Here is a 23,582-nt window from a genome sequence, read left to right as displayed (position 1 = left end):
TTGGTCGTAATTTCTTTGAAAAATGAAAACAATAGACCTTTTTATTCTATATAATTAAATAGGTCTATTCAATATAATTAAAGAGGTCGTTACTAAAAATGATTCTTATCCGTAAGTTCCTTAGCAAGGGGTATAACAAATTACCTAATTTCTTAAATATTTCTGTCCATTAAGTGGGTCAATTTCGAGCTGAAAGTTACGGTCAAACCCTTCATATAGCCGAGCTTACTAAGAATAGCCTCGTTCTATAATAATTTTTTTCTTTAAATCTAAATAAAATTCAACCAGAATTTTATATTGCTTTAAAAACTTCATTTTTGTCATGATAATTCAATATTTTGATCTAAATATACTTATTTGAAGAGCACTGAACCATTATAAAATTTTGGATGTCAATTATTAAAATTTATGAAATTCGGGAAAGGTGTATTCTGCTTGACCATGAATCGTAAATTTCCTGGCAATTTAACAATATTTTAAAAATCGCTTACAAATCCTGACACTGGACCCCTATGTATAACCAATGCTATCATGGTATTAACGCGCTAAAGCCTACCACCGTACTTACCAACGTTATCAAGGTGTCAAGGCTACAGTATCGGTCAACTAGCCTACGCATAAAACATTTATTCTCAGATTGTAGCCTGCCAAGGGTTACTAACGCTATGATGGCATCGAGGCTATTCTAACAGCGTGTTATCAATGAAATCACGGTTTTGCGGCTATATTCTAGCAGCATGTTACTAACACTATCTTCATTCGGTGAATATAAAAGGATAAAATCTACACAAGTTCATTTTCTTCTGCGAAACTTTTTATCTTTTGCGCTCTCTCTGAGACATAATTACAACATCTGCCTTACTAATATTCTACATAATACATAATAACAAAGACGATTATTTTGATTATCCCATATGCCTTACGAACCACGCTAAAGCTTATAATTAACGGAAAACTAGAAACAAGGTTGTGGAAACTAAAAATAGATAGGTAAAATATACAAAATAATTCTTCGAAAAAAGGTTTTTTATTATGACGCATAAAAATTTTTAAGGTGAACAATAAATATCTTAGTAATGAAGGAAAGACTTGACTTACTGAGAAAATATTCGAGTAGATACAAGACTAAAATGATATACCTTAAAAAATTTTCTAGGACCACAGATACTAATCGAAAAACACATCATCATTATAATCATAAGAACAAATTTAAAAAAATATAAAAAATGGATCTTTTTAAACGAAAAAAAGACAAGAAAATAATCCCGCCACGCTGTCAATATGATGACAGATACGTATGTATATCTACCTCATCAAAAGGACTAGCTTCTTTGAGAAAAAAGGAGAGGTATAGAAAATATAAATTATTTTACAACCATTTAAAATTAAATTTCAAATTTCAAAATTGGTCCACAAGTAAATTTGTAAGTACTTCAGCGATACCAGGTCTTGAAGCACGAATTGTTAGTCGATACATCTAAACAAGAAACAAGAATTTGTTTGCCACTTTTTTAAATTAATTTGAAACGGTGCACAACAATGTCGTCATGTAGGAATGATATCACGCAGGCACGGACATTTAATTGCATCACAACAAGAATTTTATATAATGTCGGTGGCCCGTGGAAAAATCCACAGGTCCTTTTTATATGGCATTGCGGACGTATACGGGTAATATACTATAGTTATTTTATTAACAGCCACACAAATCGATTCCAGCAGTTTCCACGTGACAACAGAACATGTAGTTTACTACACTTACTTGTGATTGGCTGTTTGGTTCTAATCGTAGCAAATATCCTATCTGAGCACTCTGCGTGTGTAAGATACCGGCTGTTACGAAATTATCTGGATTAGGATCAATTCCATCCAACAATCCCATATTACAACCTAACAACTAAAAGTACAAAAATAATTCCTACTGCTATCTCAACAGAAGTAGGCTAAATGGTCATGATTCAGAATTGAAAATTCAGCTTTTCTTTCAAGTAATAATATTTGAGACCCTTCTATTTCCAGTTCATCGAATAGCAAACGTTTTGGAATGGCAATTAAGCTTAAATACTGCATTATTTCATACTTACTTTTAATTTCGATGCTTCAGTGTCAATTGGAAAATTCGCATTAAACACCTTTTGACTTTCCTGCCCAGGGCTAAAAAACAACAACAGTAACAAAGCCCTACTCATTACGCTTGAGCTCGTCTAATTCTGATCAGATCACTCATGGCAAGGACTACAGAAAAACTCTTGTTTCATGAACTCATTAGAAAAATATTAACCTTGCGTTCACCTACTATAATGACCATAATACATGAAGTGTCCAGCTGTGTTTTTTTTTCGTATTAAACTATGTGCTCGACAGCTGAATGCATTCAACACGTGGTATGTTGTGAAATCAGTGGTATGTTGTGAAATCAGTGGTATCATGATATTGTATATTGTACAATACTTACTTGCTTAGGGCTTTCCATCTGTTAAAAAAATCAGTAACAGACATTTCAGCCGATACTGAAAACTTGCTTAAGAAGATTGGTAAATGAACTGCAAATCTTTGAGGAACTCCGTTCACACTAAGAGAAAGTACGGTATGTTTAGAAAGACATACCTATCAAACAGTCATAATAGTGTAATGTAAAGACATCATGAATTTGGTGCGATTTGCCTGTCGAACAATTTTTGGACTACCTTAATTAACAAAATTTTGACGTGAATTTCACCAAATCCCAACCATCATAAATTTTGGAAAGTAAAATTATTTCATGTTACTCAAATTGAAAAGCAGCCTACCCCAAAGCGAATAAAAAACTGTCCACGAAAAAAGGCACTTCAAGAAACCCAATGCGCGAATATTAAACCTACATGTATTCAAAGTTATATTCAAAATTTAATATGCCAACCTTTTTGCGACCAACAAATCAATTCTCCAGACGAGCAGTAAGTAGCAATTACTAAACATAGAACTTACCTGAAACTTACGATAAGCAATGGAGTGTCTGTAAATAGGTCAATACAGTTCACTTTTATTACTTGTTGGATTTGAGCACCACCATCAATGATATTGTTTATGCTTTGTAACTCAAACGTTAGTTCTGACAAAACGTTAAGGTACAAAAATTATTACTCATGGGAGTTTGCCCGTCACAGCAAAGTCGATAAAACTTTATTGCATTTGTTAATTGTAGCTTCAAGATTTCGTGCGCTGTTAACATAATTACAAACAGACAGACGGACGACAGCTATTATTAAGTAGACTAGTTGGTGACCCCGTGGATAAATCCACGGGTTCGCCTGTCCTTTATATATAGCATTTCGTGTTTCCGTAACACGACTTTTTCTCGCACACAAACAGACAGACGGAATACGGCTATTATCAAAGAGACTAGTCGTTAACCCCTGGAAAAATTCACGCCCGTCAATCGCATTTTGTGTTTCCGTAACAGGACGCGGCTTTTGAGGACACACAGACAGACGGAATACGGCTCTTATTAAAGAGACTAGTCGTCAACCCGTAAAAATATCTACGGGGTCGCCGTCCTTTATATATCGCATTTCGTGTTTCCGCAACAGACAAACAGACAGACGACAGCTATCATTATAGAGACTACTAAACATAAATTATCATATGTTTCCTTTGTACACATAAAAAACATTTATCATATTAAAAGATACGGTTATTTGGGAAATCTTGCATCTGCACATTCAAGTTGGTCAATTGATACGAAGTCTTGTTACCGTAAAATATTCCAAGACGTGCTTAAAAGAAAAGAAAAAATGTGAAATTAACTCAAATGCAAATTTCCAAAATTATTAAATTGGAAAATTAGGGTTAAATGCAGGATCACGGCTGTTATTTTTTGAGAATGGGGAAAGGGGTTTAAATCTAGCTATAACATTTTAGTGTAGTATAAAGTTAATACTTTGTGCTTTTGTTTGATTATAGATCTTATCAGAAGGGGAAGCTTACTATGCGAACATATTGTTCCTAGAAATGGTAGCTGTGTTGTTAAATTGCACTTACCAACATTTTGTCTATATTCTGATTTAACACCGATTTGGATGATTTCATTCTCAAATAGTATACCATTATTCTTGCAGACAAATCTAAAAATATAAGACTTTTAAAAGTCATTCTACTGCTCGATGCTTATTGATCAGTGAGCCTGCAAGAACGAAAAGGTAGCATTACTTCTTTATTGCGTCTTCCGTTGCTGGTACAGTAGGTGCAGAAGGAAAATCTAATGATATACCACCACCACCAACTGGACTGGGTTCAGAAATATCCAAAAGTGTGCCAGTTGATGCAGGCTGCGAAACTTAAAAATTTTGTACAGAATATTTATGAATACCAGAAAAAGCAGAATGGACAAGCACGAAGACGCAAAATTATAAAATAAACAATTGAAAAAATGGCATATTGCAACATTGCTTACTTTGCAATGGTGGTGGTGCAACTTCCTAAAAAGAAAAGAAAAAGATATGAATTAATATGCAGAGTTACAACAATAGATAAGAGTTAATCCGCTATAAAAATGTGCTTTTCATACTCACGTTCTACTCGAAAAAATCCATAAAACTTACATTAGAGGCAGGCGGGACGATAGTCGTTTGTTGAGCGGTAGGTTGAGGTGCATCAGCTTCTTTATCTTCCTTCACAACTTTTTCTCCCTTCTTTTTCTTCAGTTTTGCCAGCAGGGAAGATTCCCTTTCTGGGAATGGTGGCATTTCTTCAAGAACTAAAACACAGAAAACAAAATCACGTAAAAGAAATAATGAAAAATCACACTTGCTCATTTAAACCCTATTTAAACTTCTGTTAGCAGACCAATTTTACAAAACAAAATAAGTATAGCAGAAGACACTAAAAAAACAGTAATATTATAAGTTTCAATGAGGTGTGAAAACCAGCACTTGGGATAACATACCAGTGGCTAAGACGTCTTGAGTTGCAATACTGCTTAGTTGTAAATATTCAATAGCTCTCTGCTGCAACTCCGTATCCGCATTTTTCACATTCAAATCACTGCGAAGGACCTGTAATAAGGACGAAGTAGATTTAATATCAGAAAAAGTTTACCAACTATCAAGTTATTAAAACAACATCCTTACCTGTTGAATAGTCCCTTTAATTTCTGGGAAAAGATTTATCAGTTTTATGTACGCTGACAGCAATAATGCTTTTGTCGTGGTCGAACTCAGCGGAAATTTGCAGTGTAGCAATTGGAATTGAACAATAGGCCTACAAAAAAATACTTTACTGATAACAAAAGTATAACAACGCCATATATAACATAGTGCGTTGGAGGACGGAATTTCAAAGTTCGTAACAACAACCAATTGAGAATTTCGAACTTGTCAATGACACAGTGGACTTGACTTGAAATGTTAGGTTATTCGGTTGGATGCAAAATCCTAAGCGGGACTAAGACTTCAGCATGTCCCAATTCCTCACTTTTTGGGGCCTTTTCGGGTCATGGAGCGGATTGTTGTTATTAATGCGAACATTGTAAAAAGTGTAGCTATTGCATTTTTGACGTTGGTTACTTGGGCATTCCGAAAATAGCCAAAAACGGCCTTTTGCACAAATATTGACCAGGATTGTAGATCAGAATTAGCTTAATAAACTAAGTTAACTTAATTAAGTTAATTTTTATTTTCTTTAATTTGATAAAGCTTGAAATGAGGTTTTAAATAATGTATAGCATCATACCAGCTGAAAGAATACATTTTAAATAAACAATGTCTCCCCTTACTTGGACAAATAAACGGACAAAAATAAATAGAAGTGACATTACAATATACTTACGATGATCTTGGATCTCCTGCAATTAAGTTTCCAAATTCACCGAGAATGTAGCCCCCCACTTTGATCATGTTTTCGTGACAATCATGCGCTTGAATTGCTTCAAATACAGTTTTCGCAGCATACCCTTGAATATCATCTCTGTTGATAATAACTTGAATTACGCGATACCAAACCTATGCAAATTTAAGTGTACATAAAAGATCAAGCAGAATGGTCTAGTTTCTTAATATTTGAAGACTTTTCTTATGTTTTTTAGAATAAAGGGGTAGTTTATTAAATTTTAAATAGAGGTGTCTTTTTCAGTTAAAATTTGTTCATCTAAACAAACAAATAATGAACATCTGTAATTGCAGTATTAAGGTTAATCATAATGTTTGTTTCACTTATATTTGATTCTTGTTTTTATAATTAAGCTTTTGCAGTACATTACATTAAAATCAGAACAGAAAGAGTATATTTATATTAAAAAGATTATATAATTACAATGTGACGCATCGGTTGAGCACTACAAATAATTTATTATATTTACCTCTTCACCAACAAAATCTCCTCCCACACGAATTAACTCCAAGATTGTATCCACATACCAAGAATAATCTGTAGCATACTTCTCAGCAAGGATAGCTATCTTTAAGACCTAAATTAACAACATCGTTATAGATGACTACAAACAAATTCCAAAAAAGCAACACTAACTGAACCAAAAAATTTGAGAAGGAACAATTCCTAGCATAAGGACCCAAATTCACAAAAAGATCCAGTGTTCAGCACTTTTTTCCCATGAAAGCAGGCAGGTAGCTAGCATACTGGCTATCTAAGATTATCTAACTTATGCCAAAATCAAATAATTTTCCGTCAACATTAATGTATTTCCAAAAGCAATTACTCTAGTGAGTAATGTTGGATGCCCTGATTAGTTAGAAATAGTACTCAAACAATCCACTGTGTTTATAAAAACGTCATAAGAGGAGTTATAAATTGATTGAACAAAGTCAAAACTAAACATACCAACTCTTCTCGAATACCAAAATCAGCTTGTTTTAAATAGATCAACATTTCAGATACAATTTCAGTTGCATTAGTGCTGTCACACATAACATAAAGAAGATCAACTGCACGTTGACGCACACTGACATCACGCTCAGTCTAAAAAAAAAAAAAAATGAAAAAATAAGTCAAAGTTGATAATATAGAAAAAAGGACAGGAGGTAACAATGGATACCTTTAAAGAATTGATAACAGTCTCTTGGTGTTTTCTTACAGCTTCCGCAGAAAACTCGGAATTTGCCATTGCACAAAGACTTTCCAGAGCAAGATATCTGAATAATGTATAAAAAATGTGGTCACAGCAGCTTTCCATTGAAAAAATAAATTACGTATAAATTCTTACATTTAATTCTTAAATAGTATTCGAACAAACTTTACCTCAAATTTGTTTCGCGGTGTGTTAGATATTGTCCTAGCTGATTACACGCTCTTATAAGAAGGTGTTGATCACTAAAATAATCATGAAATAAAAAAAATTATAATAAACCAGTTGAAAAATCCACAGATTCGCTCGTCTGACATATTCTGATCATAATTGTTTTTTCAGTCATACACAGCTCAAATTTCACTATTTCTTGTATACTTTGCACAAGAGCAATCTGGCAGCCATTAAGAACAAGGTATGGCCATTATTATAGAGATACAAAAGTTCATATCACTGTGACTACTGTTCATAATTGCAACTGATTTTTACCTGTCCAGGTGAATTATTAAATTTATGGCTTCAAATAAAACTGCATTTTTTGAATTTGAATGCTGAACTTTCTTGGATTTCGGTGGCTCCTAAATGCGAAATAGAAAATGTATTTATATATGCAAAACTAATAAACTCTGTGCAAATTAATGAAATTACAAGATAGAAAACGAATGTTGTATAAACTTTGATATCATTGTTATTTTCGACATCCGTTGGTAAAACTTGTTTATGTGGTGGGAGTGGTTATTAGTGCACATTTGTGCAAATCTACTAGTTTTAAATGTGTAATATTTTTACACAAACGCCAACAAAGCATTTTAGTTTTACAATCCACTTCTTCTATTATAATAATTAAAGCATCCTAGCATTATTTTATGGATTGTTCTTGTATTTCTAATCCTACCTATTTGCAAAACATTTAGGCTAAAACTAAAAGTCCCTCAGAAAGTATGTCTAAAATCAAACAGGATTTCCAATACAAAAATATAAATTCAATTTGTGTACCTGAGCTTTATTCAAAATAGTTTCCAAACATTCTGTTAGTTTACCTAATTGTGCAGCATCATCTATGATAAAGAAAATATATACAATGTTCGTTACCCTTCTTAAAAAAAACAAGAAAAAAAGAAAAATTTACCTGGAGCAGGATACAGTTGTAACAGCTTCAGCAGTTTTACTGACAGCCATGGTGCAGGGACAAAATAATATGTATAATCTTTTAAATCTGGTGAAGTGACAATCTAACAAACAAATAAAATAGTTTATATTATATTTTTATACATTAATTTCACTTTCTCTTGTTGGGTTTATTGATTCATAAAATCAAATAAATATAGTTTAACCAAGATTGTGAGCAAGCATAACAAAAATATCAACTTTACAATACAAACACACATTGCAAACATTACTTGGGAATCTCACCTTTGTTAATCGATTTATGGCTAGATTTACACTCCCTTTATAATCATCTGGAAACTTTTGAACAAACTCATAGATCAAACTAACAGCTGAAGTAACAACACCCTAAAAGGAAAAAATGTTTCGAAAAAGGATGAAACAGTTAAAACAATCATGATACTGGTTTATATGCAAACACAAAAAACTCCACACATATTATATAATGATGCTTTCTTTACACAACAGATGTGAAAATGTGAATGTTTACTTACCAAATTAGAATCATTTATCATCTGACAAATCCTTGAGGCCATTTCTGCAGTGCGGGGTAAGACTGATGGATTTATTCGAAACAACTTTAGCAAACACAATGAGGCGCATTGTTTTACACCATCTGTCGTCTCACTGAAATATTTAAAAAATGACTTTAAAATAACAGTTTTTTAGAAGAAAAAGAAAACGATTTTTACATCTTTGTTAGAAACAGATTCTAAAGCTTTTAGACAAAATACATACCCAGAAATCAATAACTTTGGAACATCATGACCAACTCCTTCCAACATATCAGGACTACCAATATTAGCAATACACTGTAATGCCAGGCTGACATGAATTGGATTACTGCTATTCAAGTCATTTTTAGTATGTTGGATAATCAGCTTCATCAATTCATTATTTGCACCAATTAAAACTGATATAAATAAGTAACCCTGTGTATGAAATATCAATTGTTAAATATATTCAAGCTAAGGTCATGAAATCTTAACATGTTTCCTAGTGCTTCCTATCACACAGGTACCAATGTGCGATTAGATAACATAGTATACATGAATCATACTGTATAAAATATCAATACATTCTATTACCTACTTACCTACCATGGCAGTGATAAAAATGGAATTGTAAAAAGGTTAGTTCTTTACATTCTATCTTAAAGGTACTGTCTGGTAAAAAATTAAAACTTGATATTAGTTACATCTCGGCACAAAAGTAAAGAAAAAAGTATTAAAATACAACCAAAATTGTCTTTCATAAGTTTAAACTGAATATGTTTACTTGACCATGCCATTCTCAATCACCATCTTTACTGAATTTCGAACGCGGAAAAGGACTGGGTAAAAACATTAATATGCGCAATTTATGCAATGACATATTCTTTGGGTTACCCCCGTGTAGAGACTGGCGCGCGTGCAGAAAGAAAAATAAAGAAAAAAAAGTTAATGATATTCCCAACAGAATTTTTTTACGTTCATCAATCATGTTTACAAGCAGAAATATAAACATATTGGATTTCAGTTTGAGCCAGAACGACCCAATAACAAACAAGAAATTCCCTCTTATAATGACGATGAACCTGACGCACCAGAATCACCCGCTGCTTCTCGCACACAGATAGATGTCAGTGAGTGGTGCTTATGTGAAAAGTGCGAGAGGATGCCTTCAGCTGTTGAGTGTTTGTGCTGTAACGAGGTGGACACTATAAAATACTTGAAGCTACGGTACCTATATAATTTGACCTCACATTTTTCTACTGGTTGTATTATAAATGGGCACCTGGGTACAAGGTTTCTATTGTATTTTATTTATTTTTGTATTTTAGATAAGAAATGTATAACAGAGAATACTAAATAGAGCTCGAAGATTTCAACGCAATTGTGATTTTAAAGAACACTTTGTGGACAGCGTTAGTCGCTCTCCACGATCGGGAAAGCCGTGGACTTAAAAAAATGAAGTTTCTAACAAGTGAGGCTTATTTGAGGATGATATTTTTAGATCTTATCGCTATGCGGCATACCGCCAATTCTGTTGGTTTATTCATAACCACTTGGGAAAAGGCGTTTGTCGGGTTATACCATCTTGTGTCGTGTCTAAGATACGTAGAGAATATCCAAGTACGAATGGGGTGCATACTGGCTTCAAAGAAGGTGAAGAAATACCTGAAATTGATTTTTCTCGGACAAATGAAGTTCACGACGAGAATATTTAATTGTAAATTAAAAACAACAAAATTTTTCAGGAGAAGCGTACGATCGCACGTGTACGCCGTGGCACACGCTTAAATCGTTTCAGGCATGCAATTAATCCCACGCCTGAAAAATAAATATTGAGTTTTAAAAATCAACCTATAAAATCCCATTTTATAGCGTGCGATGGCAGCCCTCGAAATAATTTTTGGAGTCTCGTCAGACAAAATGCCCGCCACATTTCCAGTTTTTTCGGACATGTCCTTAGCTCGTTTAGAACTTTCGTCGGACAAAACGTTGAAAGATTTCCGTCTTGGTCAGACAGTTTTAGATCTCAGAATTATCGAAAAGTGCTGATCCTTTTCATCCACGAGCAAGCCTATTGATAGCCAACCTGACCATCCTAGCTAATTCACCGACTCCCGACTTAGTTAAAAGAACTACATAGACATGAATCTCTTTTGCCTGGCCCCTTTGTCGTTAGTAATTAGGTCTTACACAAGAAATCCAGCCATGCGGTTCTTAACTTATGCGGAGGTGAACGCTGACGAAGCACGGATGAGTCAAGTCTGCAAAACTGCACTTACAGGCGGAACAGACATTTTATCATGGATTTAATTGTATATAATTTCTTCATTTGACAAAACAATTGGAAACCATAGCAGGTCCAAATTTACTGGGGTTTTTTCTTCATGCCCTAAGTCTTATTTAAACAATTTTAATCCACGTGCGGTATAATCTCTATTCTGGGGGCGTTTAATGGGCGTTTATTCAAAGCATTACGGTATAAAAAGTATAAATATGAATAACCTCGAACCAAGCATTTCTTTTTGTTCGCTAATTGAGGTAGCTTTGGTAATAGAATATGGGTACTGGGAACGAGGTTTAAAATTGTCGAGGAAGTATAAAGGTACATAAAACACAATTTATTTAATGTGTTTGTATTTTCTATACTTTCTTCTTTTGACGGTCGGTTTTCTGGAGAACGATATATGTACGATATGACAACAACAGTTGATAGTTTGGTATATTACCAAAAATGATTCAGATTCGTCAAGGAATTTAACTTGTAATGTCAGGTCAGATTTTTTCATTTCATCATCGCACAATGCTGTCTGCGTTTGAGCATCGGCCACTCCAACGGATGTCTGCGTAGATATACTTTTACGTAAATTATCTTACCCGCGTCTGGTGTCAGTATCGACACAAAAAATAAAGCAGCTTTAAAATAATCTACTTTAATTTATGTAGAGACAGACATTCTGTTTGTGTGGACAGGGACATAAAGTTCTATCTCTGACAGTGAGTTGCATGCTTTGAAATTAAATATTCATAAATTGCTATATTTTTTTAAAAAGGGGGTAAAATATTAAAAAAAAATTAAATTTAATCTGGTAATATTTTTCAGAGTTAAACAATCATTTTCTACTTACAATTTTTTGATTCGCAGAGAAGCCAACGCTTACAACACAACAAAAATATCATTTTAGCCTCCTTTTCATGTAGAATGGCTTCGGTATAAATTTGCTTTTGACAATGTGCGATATGAAAAATTTGTAAACATAAAGGAAATGTTATTCGAGTTGTAAACTTTAGAAATATAATCACTTACATTTTCGCAAAAAAAAATAAAAGTGCAATTCAGTTAAGGCTACTATTTTTACTGGACAGTACCTTTAATCAAAATGTGACTTATGCAAAATCTGTTTCTACCTTAGTAGCTCATTTAAGGAAATTCAGGTCCATGTACAGAACACGGAATGACTCATGATGCACCTTAAGTGACTAGGGCTATATTTATCCAATAAAAAGTTAAAATAAGAAATAAAAAAAAATTCTTACAATTTGCTTTTCAGAATATTTGTTTGATGACAATAGATTAACAGCTTCCATATGTCCAAAATCAATATCATTTCCCAGAAGGAAAATAAACAGAAGCTTGCACACATATTTCTTTTTCTGATAACCATCCAACTGTTTGTCACCTAATTTTAACAAAGTGAAAATTTTAAAATAAAGCCACTATACTAATGGCTGTATACAATGACACATATGGACATAACCTTACCTTGTGTTTACACGTGTAAACACAAGGTAAGGTTATGCCAAGTTTTATGTTAATAAATACAATTCTTCTAATTCAAACAGTTTAAGATTTATACAAACAGAAATAATAAAACAATATCATTTTCTTTCTGAACTTTTTGAAGATACATTGTGGATTATGTTTCTGCCTCCCTAAATCCCAAATTAAAATTTTTGAGGAAGTTTGAGTGCAAATTAAAGTAGTTTCTGGAGAAGATAAAAAAAAGATTTGAATTTTCTGCCTTTTGATTGAAATTAACAAATCCAATCATAAAACCAGATTTTAAATATTTATCACATTATATAACTATTTTATGAATGTTTTTTGGTGTTGGCTGTGTGTGGGATTATGTTTCACATGTGAGACAACTAGTATTATATAATGCACGACTGTGTCTGCCTATGACAGGTGTGCATCAATTTTCTACAATTTTCTGCAGAATCGCTTATAAAACAACTCTCACAAGACTCACGGTTTTGTCATTTATAAAACTTGTGTTCATGATTTTCATTCGTTCAAAGCAAACCATGTAATAAAATAAAACAAATCTTATCAGCTGGAAATACTTTGTGGGTTGACTATGTTATTACTTACTAGTTGATAAAGCCTGTGGAAAAATCCACTGAGACAGGATAAAAATGAAAAGGAAGCTTCATTGGAATTTTGATAATAATTAGAACCTTTTTTTTACACGGTCTGATTGTGTAGAGTGTGAGATGATCATGTGCTTTTGATCAGTGGTTAATGAGATATAAGGTTCAAAAGTTTTGCTGACACCAGCAATGGCCCGTCAAAAAAGTTTGTATACCTGTTGCCTTCATCGCATAGATCTTAAAACGCTGATCAAGAAAATGTATAGGATCGTGTACTTTCTATAAGCGGTTGCAGAGATATTAGGGTTTAAAGGTTTTTTAATGACGTCATTAATCCGTTCACAAATTGGCCCCTAGTTACCCATGCGGTGAAAAATCATTGACGTCACCACGTCGTTTCCAAGCTATTTGGCTTCAAAGTTTTAGGTGCACTGTAATGGCTTCATTAATTTAATATAGGGATATTGACGTTAAAGTAGTATTGTTATTGCCCTCGCGGCGTAACGTCAAAAAATTTAGCATATTAGACATGCATTTTTCAGCGACATCAAAGGAAAATGAACATATCCACTTTACCTGTTGCAGGCAGACACAGTCTCTGTATTATTATAGAGATTACATAGAAGAACTTTATTGCAAATTATAACTATTTGAATTTCCATAACAAAATTTAAATTAAACTACAGGAAATGCAATTGATGTCTTATATGTGCAAAGGCAAAGTCACAGTTAATATTGCAATTTGTTAGCTTTTACTAACCAATACAATAGTATTAAAACAGGTGAAGCCTTGAAGTTACCTTATCAAGGTAAGAACCATTTAACAACAGGCAATTGAAAGTATTATTGTTCTCAATCAGCAGATTTATAACTCATGTCGGCAAAATTCTGCTGACTTCAATTTTGCATTTAACAGTGTACGTTGGTAGATTTATAATTCACATCGAGAATTTACACTGTACTACCACATGTTTATTTAATGAGGTTATAGCAATATGGTTATCGTTTATAGCTTTCCACTACAAATGCAGTGTGTTGTTAGACTATACATTTCTTTTGCACTGTTTGGCTAAAAATATCAATAAGTCACGATCAACCGTAATTTACAAGGTTTGAATTAGCAGGTCGCAATTCACAGAATTTGCAAATGGAAATGCTGTCTTTGCAAATTATTTTACTAAAGATATGTTAAAATTGTTTTTTGTTCATCGATCATTTGTTCCACTTGTTTCTATAACGGTTACTGCAACAAAATAATCATTATCAAGAGATCACTGACAAGTGGCCTACATTGGATGTTTACATTTCTACAGTCAATAATTTTTTTGCGAGCTGACTTTACATTTCTAATTAGAACCCGGATATATATACTTTAACATCGATATTGAGATAATTTCAATAGGAGAATCTTATAATCATAATAATTTTGTGTCAAAATTTTGCACAAGTGACAACAGCTGGATGTTGGCAAAATTTCTGCCTTGGGTAGATTGTTTCTATATAAATTTATCTGCTACAAAAGAAAATTAAACACTACACTCACGTTTGCTCACGTTTGCAGACCTGCACTTGGTCCTAATAATTGTTAATCAGCACAGAATTATACTTCAACTCACTCGAAGTATAGAGTTGTTTTGGTTTCATTGTGAGAACAATGGACATCTACACATTTTGTGTAGGTAAAAAAGCAGGACTCACACACGGTAAAATGGCTATCAATTAAGATTCAAGATTTTTTCGGTAGCATAAAATCCATGAGGAAGTGGAATTAAATTTTAACTATATTATTTTAATTCTTTTAAAAAAATTCAATAAATTGTAAGGAAATATTTTTTTTTTTGGATAGATTTCTTTTGGTATGTTGTTTATATTTTCTAGCTACAGAAATTTTTTTTACAAGAGGGTGCCGATAAGCCGCAAACGCCTGCATATATACGGGCGAGTTCGGGCGACTTTTCGAATAAAATTGGCGGTTGTCCCCCGAAACCGCCCGCACTTTCCCGAGCTCGCCCGGAACATTCCCGAAATGCAATTCCTTGTAACAAACCATGCGGACGATAGTTGGGAAGAAGGTGCTAGAAGGTAAACTTTATCAAAAACCATCAAAAACAGTTCTTTTAAGAACTTCGCTACCACATAGTAAGTTTATTTTAATTTTTATAGTTTTTATGAATCATATTAGTGTCTATTTTTGTTTTTGTTTTTCGGGCATTGTTCGGGCCTATGCGGGTTTTTTCGGGCGAATACTTGAATTTTTTTCAAAACGCCGAACTCGCCCGAAAACGCCCGCACTTTTTACGGCGTATGCGGCTTATCAGCACCCTCGTATCTTTACCAATGTGCAAAAAAAAGCAAACCTTTAACTTTTATGAACATTGGCAATGCCGAAGTATATATATTACGGTTAGTCCTAAATGCACTACTAGCATGTAGACCAAGCATTATACCAAGAAATACTTTATCATAAAAAAAATATTTTTTTTACCTTTAAATTTTGACCTAATATTTGCAAGTTCTTTATTGATACGTTTCATTTCAGCTTCCTTGGATTTGCCTACATAAAAGAGTAGCTAGAATAAACTTTTAAAAAGGTGACCAGTTGTGGTTGGAGTTCAAACAGTTAATAATCTCAGAACAGTATTATGTTGCAATAACAAAATAAACTTTTGGCTTGCTAGAAAGTACAAATGTTACTCACAAGCACGAATATCGGATATGAAAACTTGAAGTCCTCTCATTCCTTCTCCTTTTACCGCAGGCATATTGAATTGTTTTTTTAGTTAGCTAATACAAAAACACAGGTAGTAAAGTATATGTTCAAATCTATTAATATTTTTACGGCTAGCTGCGCCTCCTCTCTTGTATATTTTCCTCCGCCATTAATGAAAGTAATGTCACGTGACCAAATATGCGTTTCTATTGTGTATCAAAATATTTAATAGAAAAAACGCTTCCCTTCAAAGAAGACTGGGTATGAAATAGACTCTGGCGCGAAAATTCGAAAATACAAATCGAATTGCGAAGGAAATTTAAAGAAAGTAGAAACAAAACAAAACAGGCAAAAATTTAAAAATATTTTTTTACATGGATCATACCGAAAAAAGATCTAAAAGAGTGAAAGGAGGTAAGAGCTGAACACTTTCTTTGCGTGTCTTAAAGTGCGTTGATAGCTAGTTATATTCATTATTTTTTCTAGAGAAAAAGCTTAGGGAAGTAGAAGAAAATTTACTGGGGCAAAAACAGTCTATATGCCGATATATGAAATGCAGAAAACGAAGAGTATCACAGAGACAATTGGAAAAGAATCAGCTTGCCATACCTACCTTATTTACTGAAAAGGGATCCTTTTCTCCTTTGCCCATTGAAGTATATACAATTCCTGTTTTTTATAATAGCCTCGTTGCTTAAAAATCATTCAATAAGTCAATTCAAATACTGAAACTACAAAGTATAGCTAACCATAGGAAAGCATTTAGATGTTGGAGTGCTTATACAAGATTTAATTTTCGCCAAAAAATTTTGTGGGATTTTGGCGAAACTAATTTTCGCGGATAAGTACAGCATTAATTATTTCGCAGGTTAAAATAAATCGGCAAAAAAGATTGATAACCATTTTAGTACGTAAAAATATTAGTCACCTGAAAAAAATTACCCAATTTTTCACGGACTAAATTTTACAAACCTTGTAATTTTTTGTTGGCTAATATTTTGAAAAATTGATAGGAAACTATTTCTTTTTCAAAGCAAGCACTATTGTAAAATAAAAAATGGAAATAAACTTTTGTTTTCGATGCATACATATAGTTTTGTTGAGCTTATAAAATGCTAACTATTTAAATAAGAATGTAAACTGAAAGTATCCAACCTTTGTATCCTCTTAATTTTTAGTAATTAGTTCATCAAAAAGAGAAGGAAGAAATCGGCAAAAAAACTTAGTCGTCAAAATATAGAGTCAGAAGAAATTATTTAATGTTCTAGAAAAGGTTTAAAGCAATATAAAGAATACGAAAAGTGACCAGCCTAGTTAAAAAAAAACAAAAAAAAATTTGGCAACTTTCGCGAACAGTGATAATTTTTATATTTTCTGCACAAATTTATTTCCGCGAATGGTGCCCATTGTCATTTTTGTGAAGATCTGTTTTCGTGAAAGCAGAATAAAAATGCAAAATTCGCAAAAATTAACCTCGCCACTAATAAATTTCGGGTAGAATGTAACTGGTTTGCTTTAGTGTAAAAAAAGAAATGAACAAGCAATAACCGTGGTTTAGGTAATTTGCTAAAGATTTTTTCGCAATTTATAATGTGGAAGTTATTTACTTTTTAGGTTATTTTTCGCATTATGAAATACACGCCTTTAATATCCTTGGGTTCGTTAACATTAGCATCAAAAGATTTTCGAAATCTTGTTCTGATGTACGTTTACAGTAAGGAAGGTTCTGATAGAGTCGTTCCGGCAATCAAGGGCGTTGCGGATGCGGACGATCTGGCTTCGGTTGAATATCAAAACGAGTCGAAAAGGTGTCACGAACACTATAAACAGCTAGGTAAAGTACAAATAATGTATAATTTGATTTTCTAACTTTTAACTTCGTTCTAGGACTTTTACAACGATTACTTTTCGACTTGTTGTGTAAACTAAAGGCCTTTAATTATTACTAATTAATAGGTCAAATAAAAATAGGTGCACAATTTTTATAGTTTTGCGCGGCATGACATAGCTAATGTAATGAGCTTTGTGGTATTGTTGCATAGGAATTATGCTGAAGCGATCCACTTGCTTGTTTTCTACAAGAGAAAGACTGGCACAAGTTGGGAAAATTCTTGACAAGGTATTCATATCTTTAGTAAGCGCATTTCTTCCGTCATCAATTTCTTTATTAACTACGTTTTTTATAATAATCAATTTTAGTTACGAGATTCCCATGTAAAAATATGCACTGAACTTGGAAGTGATTTGGCGTATAGTTGTTATGGTATTTTCCTCCATGCTTTTATTGCTGGATGGGAGGACGATGAAAAAGTGAAAGCTTTCCAAGCAATTAAAGGTGATTAGCGATTGTACTCAAGAAACTGTCATCTTATGTACACATCTTTCGCCAAGGACAAAAAATTATTTGGGTTTAATTCCCAAAGCCTCCTACCTTTATTCACACGGGATTGGGTTGCTTTAGACGTTTTAATTACGCAAATTTTCAATGTTCGAAAATATTTGTCAGCAATCATAGAAAACAAAGGATTTTTGCGGAAAATTGATTTTAGTGTTCTTGAAAATTTTCGTTGCCCTTTCAATTTTTCGAACGACAAATATTCTAAAAATTTTGCATCGCCTAATATAAGACGCTTGAAATATACTGACTATCTTTAGGTGCTTCACTTTTGGAGGAAAGGATTGTACATGTGATGAAAGCTAAACCTGGAAATCTATCTGGATACGAAAGGTGCTATATAATACCCACAAAATGTGTATTCTTATGTTTAAAACCATATACTTAACATAAAATTTATTTTAGATATGTTCGTGTTTTTTGCAAAGAAATTTTCTTGAACAGATCATGCCCTTCTGATATATCGTTTTGGATCGCACAGATTTTAAAACCATATCCTATTTGCTTTCAAGCCAGGTTACTGTATATCCTGTTTGGTCCTTGTGATTCTGAGAGTGGTATGTTGTGTTTGTCCTAAACCCCTGAAAAAACTCACGAATTAGCCTGCCGATGATAGTCCGAGCATTAGAATTTCGCTCGTTGTACATAATCTAGCATTGCCATTTTTTATATTTCAGCACAAAATCGTGCGACATATAGCCGTCGGATATTAAAGAAGATACAATTATTTTAACAATGTATTCAGACTATATTAGGTAAAAACATTTTTTTAACCTAGAAAATATCAGTTGGGAACAAATGACGGTGTCGTCCGAAATGGCTGTGCAAGATTTAATGGAATTAGCCAAAGGAATACAAGTATTACAAGATGATGCACGTGGTTTATGGAGTGCAGATGATCTTATCAGTCTTTTTGAAGAAATGACCAGTAAGAAAAGTTGTTAATTATTGTACAAAAGTTTTACAATCCAACTACTCTGTTTTTCAAAAATGTTTTTTTGAAATCAATATTTACGATGAAACTTGCGAGTAAAATTTTAGATAATATGACGAATTTACTGTAAAAATATTTTTGGCAAAATAGGAAATTTGTTTCTGTTTCTTCCTTACTACGTATCACCAATTTGACACTAACTTGGAATAAATCTTGACAAATTATTAAAAAAAAAATCGAAGAGTAGTATAATCGATAAAAAATATTTTTTTTAACGATTAGCCCAAACACATAAAATTAGCAAAAGATTCTAAATTAAAAGTGCAATAATTTTAATGGCGAATTTACTCATTGATTGATAGCAATCGCAAGAGAATGGGATATTGAAAACGTTGCAATCCTTTTAAAGTTTTGTGGAGATTCTATGTGTTGTGAAGTGTTAGGAAACAAAGCTGTGAATGGCCGAATGACTGAACTGGCTTACCTACTTTACTACACCTGGCAGGTGAGACAAATTTGTACTGTGCTATGATTATGAAATATGACACGGATATTAAACATAATGACACAAGTAATTTAAAGAAAAATTACACACATCTGCTCATTCTTTAGTTAAAATACGAACTTTTTTACATTTTTTTCTCTTCAACCGAAAATCGTCCTAAGTTTTAAATACTAAGGAAACTCGCAATCTTTTTAGTCCGCAATTTACCTTATTTCCAGCCCACTCGTAAATTTCTTGTGAAGTCAGTACCCCTTCATTTCCCTTACTATTTGTCAATATCAATCTAGTATTGCAGTCGTGTAAACCAATCGAGTATGTACATAAAGAAGGAGCAAGAATGGTTCATTGCTTTGATCCAACACCTTAGTAAACTACTTCCGCGAGCCAAAGATCACACAGACCTAATAAATCAGATTTTTTCTATATATGAAGAAGGCATGATAGATATCTTAGATGATCAAGCGCATATTCCTGGTAAGTTAATCAGAATGAAATACCTTATCGGACAAAACTTTGTCGGACAACATTTTCGGCGGACAAAATTTTTCGGCGGACAAAATTTTCGTGACTTCCAAATATATTCGTCACTTTTGTCCGACGAAAAATCCATTTTGGATTTTTCTTATTTCTTATTAAACTTCAATCAGCTAATATACAAATAAAAACAAATGCCACAAACGTTGTATATGCTTGGCAAACCTATATTCTTCAAATAAATATATGCTATATTCATTCGGTAATTTACAATAAAGGTAATTTACAAGTATAATTTCTTAAAATATATAATATCATTTTTTTTCTACGCTACTTTCTTTATTTTCTGTGGATTCAGTTAATGAATACGATACGATAAAGGTTTTTTCCCCTTGGTTTAACCATTTTACTACAGATCATGCTTATGATTAAATTGAGTTTTATTGTTTGGATCTCAATAAGTTCGAATTCTGAAGGAGGGAAAGACAATTATTATGTCAAAAAAAGCATTCCAAGTCAGTGAGATTTTGACTCCTTGGCATGAATTTCAATACATTTTGTTGTAAAAGGACCACTTGGTTGGCTATAAAATTCAATCAACAGAATATAACCTATATCAGTTTTCGAGAGATATATGTAAATTTTTAAAATATTAGAAAATTTGCTTTTGGACAAATTTATTCGTCGGACCAAGTTTTTCGTCAGACATAATTTTCGTCACCAAAGAAAAATTTCGTCACTTTTGACCGACAAAATTTTGTCGCATAAGGTAAGTTTGTAGAAGTAATGTAAAAAGTAAAAAATTATATTATATCCAGATTCTCAGCAGTCTTTACAAGACGACGAGAGAAATAGATTTCGAGACAGTTTACGCTCTTTAACTACGTTAGCTACGACTCTCTTGGCGAGAGAAATGAGTAAAAAATAATGCTTTACATTCCCATCAGAGGACAGTGAATTCGATACAGATAGCCGAAAGCGAACCCTGAGGTAGCAAGATGGATGCTGGAATGTTGTAAACGGAATTCAAAGCAATGTTTTGTGTTTGTTTGTTGTTGAATTTGAATGTTTCTGATTGCTGTTTAAAATCCGTTAAAAGTTCAATGGCTACGTCCAATTTCTTTCAAATTAAAGAGCTTGTCATTAATTGCAGTTACATCAACATTTTTTAAAGTTATTAGGAGCTTGGAAGAAAGAGAAACACTTACTTCCTGCAAGCTAGTAGTAATCAAGCCTGCCGTTAGTTTTCGTCAGTTTGTGGTTAAATAATTTTTGTTTTTTATTAAGTTTAATAATTATAATTAATATATATTTAATTAACTGAATTACAATAACCCTATTTTGTATTATACACTAATTTAATGCCAAACAATTTATTTTTATTGAGTTGCAATTGTTGAATCATGTAAATATTTTTTGATACTAAAGAAATGTAAAATTTAAATCGCTATTCAAGAATTTTAGGTACTGGTTTAAAAAAGTCGATGAAATGTTTAATTTATCCTGTACAAAAAGCTTACTTTTTAATCTTTACTACAGGTTTTCCTCGACATTTTTTGGCAAACTAACCGCTGTAGCTATTCGTGCTTGTGGAAAAGCATACAGGTTACAATTCCACAATAGTATGCCACAAAAATACATATTTATAGCACAATGGAACAACTCTCGGTTAGTTTCTATTAACATAAAAAGTTGAGCAACAATTGTACAACAATTGCTGTTATCATTTTAATGGAAACAAATGTCGTACAACAAAGTGACACAAGAGATGTTGCACAACAAATGTTGGACGACAATACACGTTTTTCGAAATGCATGTTTTTTTAAATATTAGAATTTTGATGTTTTGACTGAGCATATCCAGCATCATTGAATTGTGATGTGTGTGTATAAATTGTTAACTTAATCCGATATGTGAAAATGCTGTTTTGGTGGTGCTAATGTTACGGTCACAGTCCTCTTAATTTTCGACTTGTACTAACAAGCTTCTGTTCGCCGTATGACTCTGAAGATTTTGCATTTTATTAAGTTTTAGGTGAGGATTTCAAAAATCACATTTATTTTGTTCGACGAAATTGAGAAATAGCAGCGGCATATTAAAAAAAACCAATTTAGGAAAGGTGTATTACTGAGTTTACACGCATTGGGCATATTTTGGTATCTCCACCAAATCTTACGCGGATCAGGCTCATTTGCGAAAGTTTATATTCGCAAAGTGCAAAAATGTTTGCCCACAAAGGTCGTTCGCACACAAAAATTTTCTTTGGACTGGATACAAAATAAAATAAATTCAAAAATTACAGCGATACATTTTATAGCTAAAACTTTTCGTGATTTTATTCATTCTCGCGAAATAAAATTTTTTTGAAATTAAACCTTTTATTTTGAAATTTGAACAAGAAGCCCTGGGGGCTCTAAGAATTTCCGCGCGCTACCAAAATATTTGATGAAAACCTGCTAATTCGTTGTGTTATTGTGCCAAACATTCGAAGGGGTTTGGTGCATGAACCTCTGAAGATAAAGCACACCAGTGACATTATATCTTACAACAAACGCAAACAAAACGAAACGTGTCATAATAAACTCACATTTTAAAAGAAATTGCTAACAAAAAATACAGCCTATCATTCATGGTTGAAAGTCTTGCGATTGAAACGTTTATGGTCTTAAACGGCATTAGTTGACAAAAAATCAAAATTTTGATGTGACCATCATTTTCAGCATACTTTTTTTATTAACTGTGTCAATTTTTGTCGAAAATAAAGCAGTTTTAATTTTTGGATAAATTTTGGCCTGAAATGACATTCAGGCAAGAAGAAATCAAACTTTTGTACCATCATCATTTTCAGCATACTTTATTTGTTAACTGTGCCAGATTTAGCCGAAAATGAAGTGATTTCAATTTTTGGACTAATTTTGGCCTAAAATGGCATTTAGGTGACAAAAATCAAAATTTTGATGTCACCATTATGTTCAGCATACTTTATTTGTTAAGTGTGCCAGATTTAGCCGAAAATGAAGTGATTTCAATTTTTGGACTAATTTTGGCCTAAAATGGCATTTAGGTGACAAAAATCAAAATTTTGATGTCACCATTATGTTCAGCATACTTTATTTGTTAAGTGTTCCAAATTTTGTTGAAAATAAAGTAGTTCTAATTTTTGGACCAATTTTGGCCTAAAATGACATTTAGGTGACAAAAATCAAAATTATTATGTCACCATTATGTTCAGCATACTTTTTTTGTTAATTGTGCCAAAATTTGTCAAAAATAAAGTAGTTTTAATTTTTGGACCAACTTTGGCCTAAAATGACATTTAAGGTGGCAAAAAACCAAAATTTTGATGTCACCCTCATGTTCACCATACTTTTTTTGTTAATTGTGCCAAAATTTGTCAAAAATAAAGTAGTTTTAATTTTTGGACCAACTTTGGCCTAAAATGACATTTAGGTAACAAGAAATCAAAATTTTCAT

General features: G+C 32.8%; 2 protein-coding genes across 2 annotated transcripts; one reads left to right on the top strand and one right to left on the bottom strand.

Moving 5' to 3' along the window:
- Positions 1-784: 784 nt before the first annotated feature.
- LOC130662854 (AP-2 complex subunit alpha-2-like) lies at positions 785-15,987 on the bottom strand. Its single transcript, XM_057461795.1, has 26 exons — positions 15,788-15,987; positions 15,575-15,643; positions 12,253-12,395; positions 8,963-9,156; positions 8,719-8,851; positions 8,471-8,572; positions 8,187-8,289; positions 8,054-8,115; positions 7,547-7,635; positions 7,231-7,302; positions 7,028-7,124; positions 6,814-6,951; positions 6,335-6,442; positions 5,806-5,978; positions 5,109-5,238; positions 4,925-5,033; positions 4,581-4,735; positions 4,433-4,457; positions 4,189-4,315; positions 4,021-4,103; positions 3,672-3,755; positions 2,968-3,091; positions 2,456-2,572; positions 2,085-2,154; positions 1,763-1,897; positions 785-1,477 (listed from the first exon to the last, which is right to left on the bottom strand). Exons 1-26 carry the CDS (start codon positions 15,849-15,851, stop codon positions 1,400-1,402), a joined length of 2,784 nt encoding a protein of 927 aa, XP_057317778.1. The 5' UTR covers positions 15,852-15,987; the 3' UTR covers positions 785-1,399.
- A 1,145-nt stretch (positions 15,988-17,132) lies between these two features.
- On the top strand, positions 17,133-20,539 carry LOC130612844 (F-box only protein 47-like). Its single transcript, XM_057434188.1, has 9 exons — positions 17,133-17,633; positions 17,842-17,918; positions 17,999-18,134; positions 18,455-18,527; positions 18,600-18,751; positions 18,973-19,122; positions 19,491-19,633; positions 19,921-20,107; positions 20,466-20,539. The coding sequence occupies exons 1-9, from the start codon at positions 17,429-17,431 to the stop codon at positions 20,537-20,539; spliced, it is 1,197 nt and encodes a 398-aa protein (XP_057290171.1). The 5' UTR covers positions 17,133-17,428.
- Positions 20,540-23,582: the final 3,043 nt, after the last annotated feature.

This window comes from Hydractinia symbiolongicarpus, chromosome 10 (assembly GCF_029227915.1).
Source record: "Hydractinia symbiolongicarpus strain clone_291-10 chromosome 10, HSymV2.1, whole genome shotgun sequence".
NCBI lineage: Eukaryota > Metazoa > Cnidaria > Hydrozoa > Anthoathecata > Hydractiniidae > Hydractinia > Hydractinia symbiolongicarpus.
The sequence above is the reverse complement of the archived record's forward strand: the minus strand, read 5'-3'. Positions and strand labels throughout refer to the sequence as shown.